We start from the raw sequence: 13618 nt of genomic DNA on the forward strand, positions 1-13618 counted from the left end.
AGTTGGCCTTTTGTTTTCTTAACAAAATTAAAACATAATTAAGTTGGTAATTTAATTATTAGGTGATAATTGCTATTTGTTTACTGTTTATGATTAAACCTAATTAAAGACAATTATTTCATGTTCAATAACTACTAATCTTTGACCACATCATTGACTAGATTTCCTAACAGAAATTTGAACAGAGAAATGTTAAGCAACTCGGCTCTTCGTAGACTTTTTGTCATCTCATATTTTGACACAATATTTTATAATATTAGCATGAAAATTGATTTTGACACAATATTTTATAATATTAGCATGAAAATTGATATTAAACAGTAAAATGGCTAGGAATACATAAAAAGTTTCACTTTTGAAAAAGTTCTCTTACTAAAAATAAAGAATTAGCATTTCTCGTACTACGAATACGGCAAGAAAGACAAAAAATGAACTTGAAAACAGGAGAATAAAGAATGAGCATTGGATCAAATGCTCTTTTGATTGATCTAATTTTTTTATTTTATGTGTATTTAATTATAAATTTTAGAATGTGATTCATATATATCTTTATTTTTTATGTGTCAGTAAACATAAAGAAATTAGAAATCAAAATAATTTCGTTTCCTCTCGTACCTATTTTAGATGGAAGAGGATTCTTTTCGAATTCATTTTAGGTTCTCTACATCTTAACCATTCATCGTACATAATACGATCAATTTTCGTCAGATATTATTTATGTTTAATTTTAAATTAAAAAAAGTTAAATGATTTATGACCGTACGATAAATGACTAAGATATGAGAATTCCTACAAAGTTTGTAGATCCGGATGGGATCCAATTCCATTTTATATGTAAACATATCATTACTGTCTTTGTAGTAAACGTCTAGAATAAACTTTCTTTATTTTATGAGCACAACAATGCCAATCTATACATTAGTATTGTTCAAGAAGAGAGTATTTTTGTCAGATATGTAAAACAGGCCGTCTAAATCAAGCAACCAGATCTGTGTTAATCAAACATTAAATAGTTAAGTTTAAGGTGGCATATACTGATCTCCGTTTAGGTTTTGTGCTATCAAACATTAAATAATTATTAATTAAGTGCTAATTGCATGGCGATGCTTGCTACCGGCCGAGGTCCCTCTAGGGATCATGCACCTTTAGATACCAAACAATTTTTTTTTATTTGTTAGACGAGATATAAAATTTTAAATTTGCAAGTTTATGTAGCACTTTGATTTTTATTGGTGATATGGACATTTTGATTCCTTCTTTGGAAATGCTCTTTGTTTATACTATACTTAGGGCCTCCGTATTTAGACCTCGTATAAATACTCGGAAGACTCAAATGTAATTATGTAATAAAGGAATGGGCAAATATGTAATAAGTGAGGAGCCCTTATTCTATAAAATGACTCCTCACCCTTACAATTGGGGAGAGGCTATTTTCTTAGGCCATGGGAAGAGTTCTCTCACTCTCAGAAGCTCTCTCCCTCACTCCCTTCAACATCTCAGAGAAATACAATAATCAGTGGGGACGTAGCCCAAACATTGGGATGAACCACGATACATCTTGTGTTATTTACTTTCTTACAGATTCACGGTCAGATTTACGTTGTTCCAAGACCTCTGGTTTTGTGCATCAACATTTAACGCCGTCTGTGGGAATCGACACGAAAAACTATGTCGGTTCTCTTTCATTTTTTCACCTCCACCGTAAATCCAAAAAATCTGCAAAAAAACCCAACAACCCAGAGTTTTCCCAGAAATCTAGACACCCGCAGAAACTAATCTCTCTCTCTCTGACAACTGACCCGTGAGGCCACCACTCTTCACTCTCCCACCCACTCTTGACTGTCCAACCGAGATTTCAGTCCAAACCGTCAAATCAGCCATCGCTCTCATCCAACCCTCCATTATTTAGGATATTTAATTTCAAAAAACATCGAGAGGGTGTGAAAGTGAAAAAGACCAAAAGTTCGAAAGCTGCTCTATCTTCCCCAATTTTTTCGATTCTCTTCTGTCTCTATTAATGGAGCAGAGCGAAACGATTTTCAAAGTCGCGCCCAAGAAATTAGCGAGGCAATTGGATTTCACGACGCTGTGTCGAGCATCGGCAAATGCGGCGGTGCCGAACGTACAGCTACAGCTACAGACACCGTCAATGGTGCAACAATAGCCACAAATCTCACCGGCAAAACCATAGTTGAATTTGCATTTACAGTCGCCGCAGCCGGCGGTGGTCCATTCCCCGAAGCAATTAACGCAGCCTCCGACGATTCCACAGTTTCAGAGATCGTGGTCTGTACCTGGCTGATCAAGTTGTCAAATATCTTGAATGAAGCTTTGCTTTTGTTGTCTATGACAGCAAGGGTGGCAATGTCTTTGCTGCACTGGGTTCTGATGGTGGAGATGGTGGAGAACAACTGTATTGGGGCATTGCAACCGATTGATCTGTGGTTATTTATGAGGAATTGGAGGTCATAAAAGAGGGTTATGCTAAATCATTTGCCCCTTTCCCAAAAGCTTGTTTCCGCAACAATCCAAAGTACTGAAGATCAAGAAAAGCAAAAGATACCTGCAAAGCAACATGGGTGGACAAAGAATGAGCGAGGAGATCAGGAAAAGAGAAAGCAAAGAGATCAGGAAAAGAGAAACAAAGCAGAAAAAAAGAAAAAAGCAAAGCAAAAAGTAGAAAAGAAAAAGGAAAATGAGGAAAGTGTCTGAAGAAGTTTGCGGAGATGGCATGCGCCAATTGCACACCAGTGAAGCAATCCAGCCATCATGTCACTAAGAAAAGCTACGGTGGTGGATAGATGCTCTTACTCCATCTGCAGGTTTGGCAGTCTGGACAGATGCTCTTATTTTGCCAGCCCAGATTTTCAGAACGACTAGTGAGTCTGTCTTTTAACAATAGGGAGGGAGAATGTGGGGAGGGAGCGCTGTCGACCACCCACATGCAAAAGTAAGAAAAAGAAAAAGGGAGGCTCTCCTCGAGAGCACATGGGGACAACGCAAAAGAAAAAGAAAAAGGAAGATCTTACTAAAGCCAAAGAAGATGCCCACACTTTCATCATACATGTTCCTATTTTCTGAGAAAGCTACGGGAAGACCTAGGAGGAAGATAAGGGTTCCTTACTTTATAGTGATGTAATTTATTTTTCTTATCTTTCGGAGACATCTGTATAAACCCCATCAGAGAGTAATAATAAAAAATAAAAATAAAACAAAAAAAAAAAAAAAAGGTCAAGCCCAATAGAATGGGATGGAGTGTTATGTGGAGGGCGAATGCCTATATGCCCAAAAGAGCCAAGCCCTCTATTATCACCAACCAGGTGATCAAAAATACGTCCAGTACTACAAAAAATTATTCAGCACCCCACCACTATTATCATTAACCAGGTGATCAAAAGTACGCCCAGTATTCCAAAATTATTCGGCACTTTACCGCTACTATCACCAACCAGGTGATCAAAAGTACGCCCAGTACTCCAAATTTATTCAGCAGCCTGCTACTATTACCACTAACCAGGTAATCAAAAGTACACCCAGTACTTCAAAATTATACATGAGCACTACTCATGTCAATCATACATAAACAGTCATGAGCATCACTCATATCAATCATACATAAACATTCATGAGCATCACTCATGACAACATCCATGAGCATCACTCATGTCAATCAACATAAACATTCATAAGCATCACTCATGTCAATCAGCTTCAAAAGCTTCATTTACAGAACTCTAGCTTCAAAAGTTTCATTTACAAAAGCTCTAGCTTCAAAAGCTTCATTTACAGAACTCTAGCTTCAAAAGCTTTATTTACAAAAACTCTAGCTTCAAAAGCTTCATTTACAAAATCTCTAGCTTCAAAAGCTTCATTTACAAAGCTCCAGCTTCAAAGTTTCACTTGCAAAGCTTCACCTACAAAGCTTCAGTGCAGGGTATACAAATACCGTTTCCGAACAACCGCCACTTTGGCCCACATAGATTCAATTTGAAGTCTCCAGTCAACAGACTCTATTGACCGAAGACTTGAGGGATTACATTATGTACCATATATTGGGCCTCAACTGGGCCTCATAAAAAATAATTGGGGAACTTAACCCATTATTTATGTCCTGAGGAGCAAACTCTTATTCTATAAAAGGGACTCCCTCACTTTCATTAGAGAGCACCCATTATTCATGTACTGAGGAGCGAGCCCTTATTTTATAAAAGGGACTCCCTCACCTTCATTAGAGAGCAACGCCGCCAACTGAGCAACCGCCTCGCCGCGAGCATCACTCCTAACCCATTACTTATGTATTGAGGAGCAATCCCTTATTCTGTAAAAGGGACTCCCTCACCACTATTATCACCCACTAGGTGATCAAAAGTACGACCAGTACTCCAAAATTATACATGAGCATCACTCATGTCATTCATACATAAACATTCATGAGCATCACTCATCACCATGGAAGAAAATATCGATAATATCGGCGATATATCGCCGATATTATCGGTTTTTCCCCAAACCGATATTTTAAGTGGTATCCAAGGGGTTTTTGTCAAAATATCGCGATATTTTTTAACGGTGCAATCGGAGAAGAACGCCGGAGATGGTGTGCCTATTCCCGAGCCGATTTCGTCCCAAAAACCTTGCAAAAACACGATTTTGAACTTCAATTTCACATATAAGGTTCAAATTTCACGCATGCAAGAGGTAATCAACATAGGGTTTAGTCGGATCTCACCTGAAAACTTGGGTGTGCCTGGGTGTGGGTGCGATCGGGGAAGCCGAGCTTCCTCTGCGCGTCGCCGTGCTTCCCAGAGACGGAGGAAAGGGAGGGAGAGTTCATGAGGGTGGTGGAGATGCTGCGCTGGCATCGGGGTGGACGGATTTGGGTATGCCTGGGTGTGGGTGCGATCGGGGAAGCCGAGCTTCCTCTGCGCGTCGCCGTGCTTCCTAGAGACGGAGGAGAGGGAGGGAGAGTTCAGGAGGATGGTGGAGATGCTGCGCTGGCATCGTGGTGGACGGATTTGGGTGTGCCTGGGTGTGGGTGCGATCGGGGAAATGGAGTGAGAGAACGAGAGTTCGAGAGAGAGATAGAGTTGAGAACTCTGAGAGAGTGAGGGGTCCGAGAGGGACTCGGGAAAAGAGAGAGAGATAGGGTGAGGGTTAGTGGGCTGCCACGTGGCAGCGTGACAGAGAGTGAGAATCAAGATGGAGGGTCCAGATTAGATTAGGATAAAGGACTCAATTGCACAATTTATATAATTTCAGAAAAAGAGTGAAAATATAAATTAATCTGGGGGTCTAGATTAGATTAGGATAAAGGACTCAATTTCAGGGAAAAAGTGAAAATATATAATTTCAGGGAAATAGTAGAAGTTGTATTTATTGGTTAGGCATATGGAAATGCAAAAAATTGTTTTTCTAATGATTCTAATCAATTTCAAGAAAAATAATGAATTTATAAGGGTAAGATGAGTCTATAAAAGTGATATAATGAGTCTATAAGAGTGTCGGTCAGTTAGACAATTTAGATTTTTTTAATCATTTTTGCCAATTGGCTTGTTATCGCCTTGTTTAGATTTTGCATCACCATGTTTTATATTAGGATTATTTTTTTATCAAATTGGATTATTATTCATTAATATTATGTTTTATTATCAAATTGGATTATTATTCATTAAATTGGATTATTATCAAATTGGATTATTCATTAAATTGGATTATTATCAAATTGGATTATTATTCATCACCATGTTTTATATTAGGATTATTTTTTTATGAAATTGGATTATTATTCATTAAATTGGATTATTATGAAATTAAATTGGATTATTCATTAAATTGCATAACTACTCTTCACAATACACTCACTCTACACATAGAGATGATGAAGATAGTGAAAATTTTGAACCTCATAGGAACTCTATGTGGTACTAAGTCACTTATGTATCTTACCATGCAATGTATAAAGTGTAAAATATTGTACTAATTCATTATATATAAATGATTATGGTGTGTTTAGACTTTTTTCATTAATTACTACATATTTTCTACACTCACAATGTTTGTCAGCTCACTATATAATCAACTTGATAATGTTAAATCCATCATGCAATGCATTTCTTTCCAATTTTTTGTGATAAACTAATAGATAATTGACTAAATAAACATCCTACAAAGTTTCAATAAAAATTTCCAAGTTTTTCTTACAATTTCCGTGGTTTCCATGTAATTTTTATCGATATCGATATTTTACCGATATTTCCATCGATATTTCCGTGTTTTCGGACTACCGATATTTCCGATATTACCGATATTTTCTTCCTTGCTCATGACAATCATACATAAACATTCATGATCATCATTCATGTCAACATTCATGATCATCATTCATGTCAACATTCATGAGCATCATTCATGTTAACATTCATGAGTATCACTCATGTCAACATCCATGAGCATCACTCATGTCAATCAACATAAACATTCATGAGCATCACTCATGTCAATCTAGCTTCAAAAACTTCATTTACAAAGCTCTAGTTTCGAAAGCTTCATTCATAGAGCTCTAGCTTCAAAAACTTCATTTACAGAGCTCTAGCTTCAAAAAGATTCATTTACAAAAACTCCAGCTTCGAAAGCTTCATTTACAGAGCTCTAACTTCAAAGCTTCACTTGCAAAGCTTCAGTGCAGGGTATACAAATACTGCCTTTTCGGCCCATACATGGATTCAATTTGAAGTCTCCAGCCAACAGACCCTATTGACTGAAGACTTGATGGACTACATTATGTACCATATATTAGGCCTCAACTGGGCCTCATGAAAAATACTTAGGAGACTTAGCTCATCACTTATGTATTGAGAAGCGAGCCCTTATTCTATAAAAGAGACTCCCTCACCATCATTAGAAAGCATCGCCGCCTATTGAGCAACCGCCTCGCCATGAGCATCAACTCTAGCCCATCACTTATGTATTGAGGAGCGAGCCCTTATTCTATAAAAGGGACTCCCTCACCATCATTAGAGAGCATCGCCGCCTACTGAGCAACCGCCTCGCCACGAGCGTTAACTCTAGCCCATCATTTATGTATTGAGGAGCGAGCCCTTATTCTATAAAAGGGACTCCCTCACCTCCAACGCCACAAGCCAAGTCAACCAAGGCAACATAAGCCACAAGTTGCTACTTCTGGATGAGCATCATTTCGGATTGGGCACCACCTCATATCGAGTATCAGTCCTAGACGACATCTAGTTACTTTGGCCCACACATGGACTGGATTTCAAGTCTCCAGCCAAAAGACTCTATTGATTGAAGACTTGGGGGACTACTGTTTATACCATACTTAGGGCCTCCATATTTAGACCTCGTATAAATACTCGGAGGACTCAAATGTAATTATGTAATAAAGGAATGAGCAAATATGTAGTAAGTGATGAGCCCTTATTCTATAAAAGGACTCCTTACCCTCACAATTGGGGAAAGGCCATTTTCTTAGGCCATGGGAAAAGTTCTCTCACTCTCAGAAGCTCTCTCTCAAACTCCCTTTAACATCTCAGAGAAATACAATAATCAGTGTGGCGTAGCCCAAACATTGGGGTGAATCACGATACATCTTGTGTTATTTACTTTCTTGTAGATTCACGGTCGGATTTACGTTGTTCCAAGACCTCCGGTTTTGTGCATCAACACTCTTAGGTGATTCATGCAAAAATGATATAAATTATATAGTCTATATTGGAAGAAAGTTGGCAAGGTTTCTCATTTCACTAATGTAGGACTCTTTTACCTTCATATCCTCACACGCTCCTTCACGTGTGACGAATTTTCAAGCTAGACACGTGGACAACACGAATTGGGTGACGTGGAGCACGTGTAGCCATTGGTGTGCCATGAAAAAAGTTGGAGTTCTGTTATTAAAATCAATTGGCAATATATGGAGTAGCCCAACCTCTTATAAGCCCTTACAAAGTTTTTTTTTTCCATCAATGTAAGACTCTTTTACTTTTACATCCCCACAATATTAAACAAACTATATCTTATAAAGGTATATTTATTTATTAAATCAAGAAAGGCTAAATCACGAAAATTGTCCTTGAGATTTGCATAACTCCTCATTTTGGTCCCTGAGATTGTCCACCATCCATCATTTTCGTCCTTTCATTAAAAACTCTGTTAAGTGTCCTGGAGCTCTTAGCTGAAAGTTTGGGCAATTTTCAAAGCTTCGTAACTGAATCGTTTCTTAACCACATTCGACCTATAATATATCAAAATGAAGATAGGAAAGTGTAGAATAAGATTATACCTATTTATAAGCCCAATAGTTGCCAGAGATGGTCGAAAAATAGCTTCAAAGTTGACTGGTCCGAGGGAAAACTAGAAAACTCGTCGGAAACTGGTAAACTTTAAACGTTCATAACTTCTTCAATACTCAACAAAATCAAGTGATTCAAAAACTAAAATCATACTTCTCAACGAGACGAAGAGAAAGGTACCTTTTTTTTATGGCTAAGTCGCCGTGGTTTAGCAAAAAAATGGCTCGAAAGTGGCTAACTCGAGACCAAGACAGCCACCTTCGAGCCGTTTCCGGCCAAACCACGGCTATTTAGCCACTGAAAAATGTACCATTCTCTTCGTCTCGTCGAGAAGTATGTTTTTCGTTTTTAAATCACTTGATTTCGTTGAGTATTGAAGAAGTTATGACCGTTTAAAGTTTACCTAGTTTTCGGCGAGTTTTCCCAGTTTTCCCTCGGACCAGTCAACTTTGAGAGTATTTTCTGACCATCTCCAGCAACCATTGGGCTTCCAAATAAGTATAATCTTATTCTACACTTTCCTATATTCTTTTTGATATATCATAGGTTGAATTTGGTTAAGAAACGATTGAGTTACAAAGCTTTGAAAATTACCCAAACTTCGGGCCAAAAGCTTCGAGTCACTTAATGGAGTTTTTAACGGAATGACGAAAATGATGGATGGTGGACAATCTCAAGGACTACTTCTATTGATTTGAAATCTCATGGACTAAAGTGATGTGTTATACAAATCTCAAGAACCATATTCGCAATTTAACCATCAAGAAATTAAGAAATAAATTTAATATTTTGCATGAGGTGCATCAGTGCATGTTAATTTTTTTTTTTTCGACAAAAGTGCGTTTATATATTGATTCAAACATTTTATATGATTATATGGGTTTCATGGATGCATGTAAAATCAAAGGCATGCTCGCCCAGCTTTAAATCTTTGTATTTTAACTTCCTGCAAGGTTTTCTCTAGGATTAATGTCCTCTTTTGCTGGCTGGATCGGGAAAAGACTAATCATCTTCGTTTCCGATCATGCTCAAACTAGATTGAATTCAATTATAGCCAATGCAGTTTGCAGCTACACACACAGACACATGTTTGACGCAAAAGTAGGATTTCCTAAACCAACTGAGCACGAGGTTTGTAACTTAGTTGGTTAAAAATATTCACTCATGTTTTTGAGATATAGAGTTCTATTCTCCATTTCCAATATCGCTTTTATCAATTAGTGGATGCACTAGTCTCAGACCATCACATACGAAAGGTTTACATGTGTATATGCTATTTGAACGTGTGAAATACATTAATTTCAAGTACAAGTTGAAGTTCATCGTGATGATTCAGTTTGGAAAATAGTGCTAACAATTACTTTATGGAGGAAAACACCACCACCACCACCCTAAGGCTGAAACCCAAGTGAATTTCACAACGGTTTAAAACCTTAAAGGCCCATTCCTTATGGCACGTATAGATCTATTTTCTTTCACTCTTTGTAGCAAATCAACTCGGTGAATGCATGCACATAGAAAATTGAAGTATACCCTTCGCATTCGGTCCCTTCCCTTCAATGCTTATTTATATGGAACAGGAGAGTCATCTGATCAGTCAATGACCATTCGAAGACTGACCACAAAATTTCAAAAAATAAAAATAAAATAAAATAAAATAATCTCTCTTGCAGTTCCTTACCCATCCTGACATTATATATGATCATATTTTTCTCATATTAGTAATAGGATAATGCCCGTGTTTCACTCATGAGAGCCTATTTGTCCCTCCACTTATAATTAACGTATCTTCATCACACAAATATTATAATTCAAACCGTTCATTTTCTTTATTATCATCTAATGATCATATATGGGAAAAAATCATATATGAAAATTAAATCACTCAATTTGAAGACTGTTTAACCGTTAATATGCATCAAACTAATCAATGGTATTGATAAAAGTAGTTTGGCTTTCACGGCCTTCACTTTTGTACTGTGTTTTCTTCGTTTGAATGAGAATCTTTATCGCTTTCATAAAAAATAAAAAAAAAGATAATACTTACATTGCTCCTTTGGGGAGGAGCTCATTCCCGGTCCCTTACACAAAAATATATTTTAACCGTATAAATTTTTACAATCGAAATCGTTCAATTTTTTCATCTTTATTCGAAGATCACCTTTACAAAAACAAAATAAAACATTTTAATCGGAAATCATTTAGTCATTCAAATGTAATAATATATTCATGATGAACCATCCATCTATTTGATATGTTTGGATGATTAAAAATCTCCAATTCTAATCTTCTTCTTTTTTTTTGTAGAAGTGATCTTGAAATGAATATTAATAAACTGAATAGTTTTGATCGTTGATTTTATTCAGTCAAGATACGTTATTCACAAATAGAGTATAAAAATATCATCCCAAAAAAAAAAAAAAAAAATCATTCATCTTGGCTATTCATCCTAACATGGTTTCACTCGCAAGTGCCAATATGGTTAACGCTGATCCGATTAAATTAATCATGTTTGACATGCATGATCATGTGAACCGGGAACAACGTAAATTCTACGAGAAGAAACTATTTGTTGGAATTGCGTATAAAGAAATTATTCACCAAGTTATACAGAACAAAAAGAAAACTAGTATATATTCAACTCGATAAAAATCCCACCCTGCTGCATGAAAGTAAGCCTGCAGTGCACAGCAAGGATTTTACAACACATTAATCCGTAAATAAGAAAATCCTGTTGCACCCACTCGTAGTAAGACAAGCAAGCATGAAGCATGCAATTCTCAGTTCGCATGCACTACGTCCGAACCACTGTAAATAAACTCAACATCCTACAAATCCACTTAACCTCAAATAGATAGAAGCAGTTCGAGCTAGCAAATTACCCCAAATGGAAGACCGAGGAGAAAAGAATTCCCACTTCTGGATGATGCCATCTTCAATGGACTTATTTGTACAAGGACAGTCCGAATTAATCTTACACCGAGAGATCGGAGAAAGAACCGAACTTTCTCTTTGACGATAAGTGTGTAGGATAAGTGCTCTACTGCTCAAGCTATCCGTAACTTCCGCCTCATAAATATAAGTGGAATTCAAATGATTAGAAGTGAAGGGTACGTAGTATCTACTACCTAGCTAGCTCACTAATTAAAAATGTCAAGGATGATCAATCAAGGTCATGAGACTAGCTAGTATATATAATAATTAATCATATCTACAAATTAACGAGCTAGAGACGATCGAGAGGGAGATCATTCAAGGCTCTTGTTTGAGGAACATCGAAGGAACAAAGTCCTGCAAAAGTCCATACTGATCAGCAGCTGCATGAGGCAGTTGATATTGCTGCAGAAGATGATTAGGGTTTCGTGACGATCCCTGATTAACATTGCTACTGATCATGTATTGGGGCATTTGAAACAAGAGTTCCTGAGGAAAGGTAGAGCTCGGGCCACCAGCAGCCAAGTTCGACAGGTTTAGCATAGAAGGGGGGAACAATGCTGCAGCCGCATTTCCTCTTAGGGTTGCTGGAAGTTGGTGGTTGTGCTGGCCTTCATACGTTGTAATCACAATAGATGGGTCCTCGTACGACCTCTCTACGCGTTTCTTGACCCCGCATTTTTGTGTCGTGCATCGGTAGTAGCTTCTGCAAGAGACAACCGCAGTACATATATAATTAGAGAGTCGTGCTCAAATCAAACTTAATTTGTTAGGTTTTTTTTGTCAAAAAACTTTTTTCAGTTTTACTACCAAACAAATTAAGAAATGGCGGATTAATTGATTAAAAGGGTTTTTCTTGATTTAATTTAGCTTCATTACCCAATACACAATTTGCGAGATATATTAGTATATAGGACTAATATTTGGGATCATATATAACAAATTAGCAACCTTTTTTTTTTATTTTTTTGGAAAACCAAATTAGTCAACCTTTGGTTTTAGTGATTAGTATGTCTTTTGCATGACTTTTTGGCACAGTTTGGTGGAGTAAAATTTAAAAAATAAATTAAATCCTTGAAAACTATAGCACATGAATGAAACAAACTAATCAACTTTCGAATATATTGCTTATTTTTCCTGTTTAAGGGTTTTTCTTGGTGGGTTCTTTTAAGTGCAAACAAAGAAATAGCTAGGAATTAAAACACTATATATCCATTAATTACCTTGGATATGGACTATTTTTCACAGCTTTTTGTCCATATTTTCTCCATCTGTATCCATCTTCTAGATGATCAACCTCACTCTTGGTCATGAAGGCAAATCGTGGCTCTTTTTGCTTTTTCTCTCCCTTCTTTTTTGCTGGTTTGCTCCTGTTTGGTCATCAAATATATCAAACATGATCAGATCAGGTATATGTGAATGTCATTAATTACCCAGACAGTAATTTTTTTTAATTGATACGAGCAATAGGGGAGATTCAAACTCAGGACCTCAAATGAAAGAAGAATTACTCTTAACCAACTGAGGTACAAACCTCTTTGCAACCTAAGACAGTATTAATATGTATTCAGTTCAAACTTACACTTTCTTAGAGCTATCTCCATCTTCTGATGACCCTTTTGGCTGCCTATCTTTCTTATTCTTACCACAGTCCTTATCAGCATCAGCCTCAGCTGAAGAAGAAGACACTGAAGAGTTTGGCGTCAAAGGAGTTTCACCGCCGCCGCCGCCACCGCCTCCTAGATGATCAACAGCGTTTTTATTGCCTTCAACGGATGAAAATAGTGCTTCAGATGTTGAAGATGACAAGCCAAAAGCCGTGGCAAGTGAGTTATAGTCCACAGATCCTTTCGAACACTCTGTGAAGTTCATGTATGAAGGATTGACATCAAACCCCTGCAGATTTTGATGGTCGTTGATGCTGACCATCCCACCATTGAGGTGTTCATGAGCTTCATACTGAAATAGGTCATGGTAGTAGAGGTCCTTAGGTTCATGATCAGACATGGAGGAAGAAGAAGAAGAAAAAAGACAGGTAGAAGAAAGAAGGGTTTAGACAAGGGAATTAAACTATGGAGATTGGAGGACTGCTACTCCTTGATTCAAGACTTGAAATTTCTCTCTCTGGATATGGTTTGGTTTGGAGAATACAATATATATATAATAATGGAGAGAAAGAGAGAGAGAGAGAGAGAGAGAGAGAGTGAGCCTTTAAGTTTGAATGGACTTTGCTAGCTATCACTTTTATGAAGGAGGTTGACAAAGCACCTTCCAATTGGGAGGACCAAAAAGTGACTCCTCAAATGGAAACATTGTTAGTCCTTTGCTACTCCTGTTTATTCATACGAATAAAGTTACAAATATTGAAGGCATCATAT

The 13618-nt window shown here is 37.2% G+C and overlaps 1 protein-coding gene across 1 annotated transcript; it reads right to left on the reverse strand.

Annotated features, from left to right (window-relative positions):
• Window positions 1-10911: 10911 nt before the first annotated feature.
• Window positions 10912-13418, reverse strand: LOC126624178 (WRKY transcription factor 71-like). Its single transcript, XM_050293218.1, has 3 exons — window positions 12823-13418; window positions 12464-12610; window positions 10912-11946 (listed from the first exon to the last, which is right to left on the reverse strand). Exons 1-3 carry the CDS (start codon window positions 13245-13247, stop codon window positions 11559-11561), a joined length of 960 nt encoding a protein of 319 aa, XP_050149175.1. The 5' UTR covers window positions 13248-13418; the 3' UTR covers window positions 10912-11558.
• Between the last annotated feature and the right edge of the window lie 200 nt (window positions 13419-13618).

This window comes from Malus sylvestris, chromosome 5 (genome assembly GCF_916048215.2).
Source record: "Malus sylvestris chromosome 5, drMalSylv7.2, whole genome shotgun sequence".
In the NCBI taxonomy this organism is placed as follows: Eukaryota; Viridiplantae; Streptophyta; class Magnoliopsida; order Rosales; family Rosaceae; genus Malus; species Malus sylvestris.

Bases quoted from the DNA above. Each gene is read 5' to 3' on its own strand.
- LOC126624178 (XM_050293218.1), bottom strand. From the start codon at position 13,247: ATGTCTGATCATGAACCTAAGGACCTCTACTACCATGACCTATTTCAG. The intron at 12,611-12,822 runs GTAAGTTTGAAC...ATGACCAAACAG, and splicing joins GGAGATAGCTCTAAGAAAGT to GAGCAAACCAGCAAAAAAGA. The intron at 11,947-12,463 runs GTAATTAATGGA...TGTCTCTTGCAG, and splicing joins AAAAATAGTCCATATCCAAG to AAGCTACTACCGATGCACGA.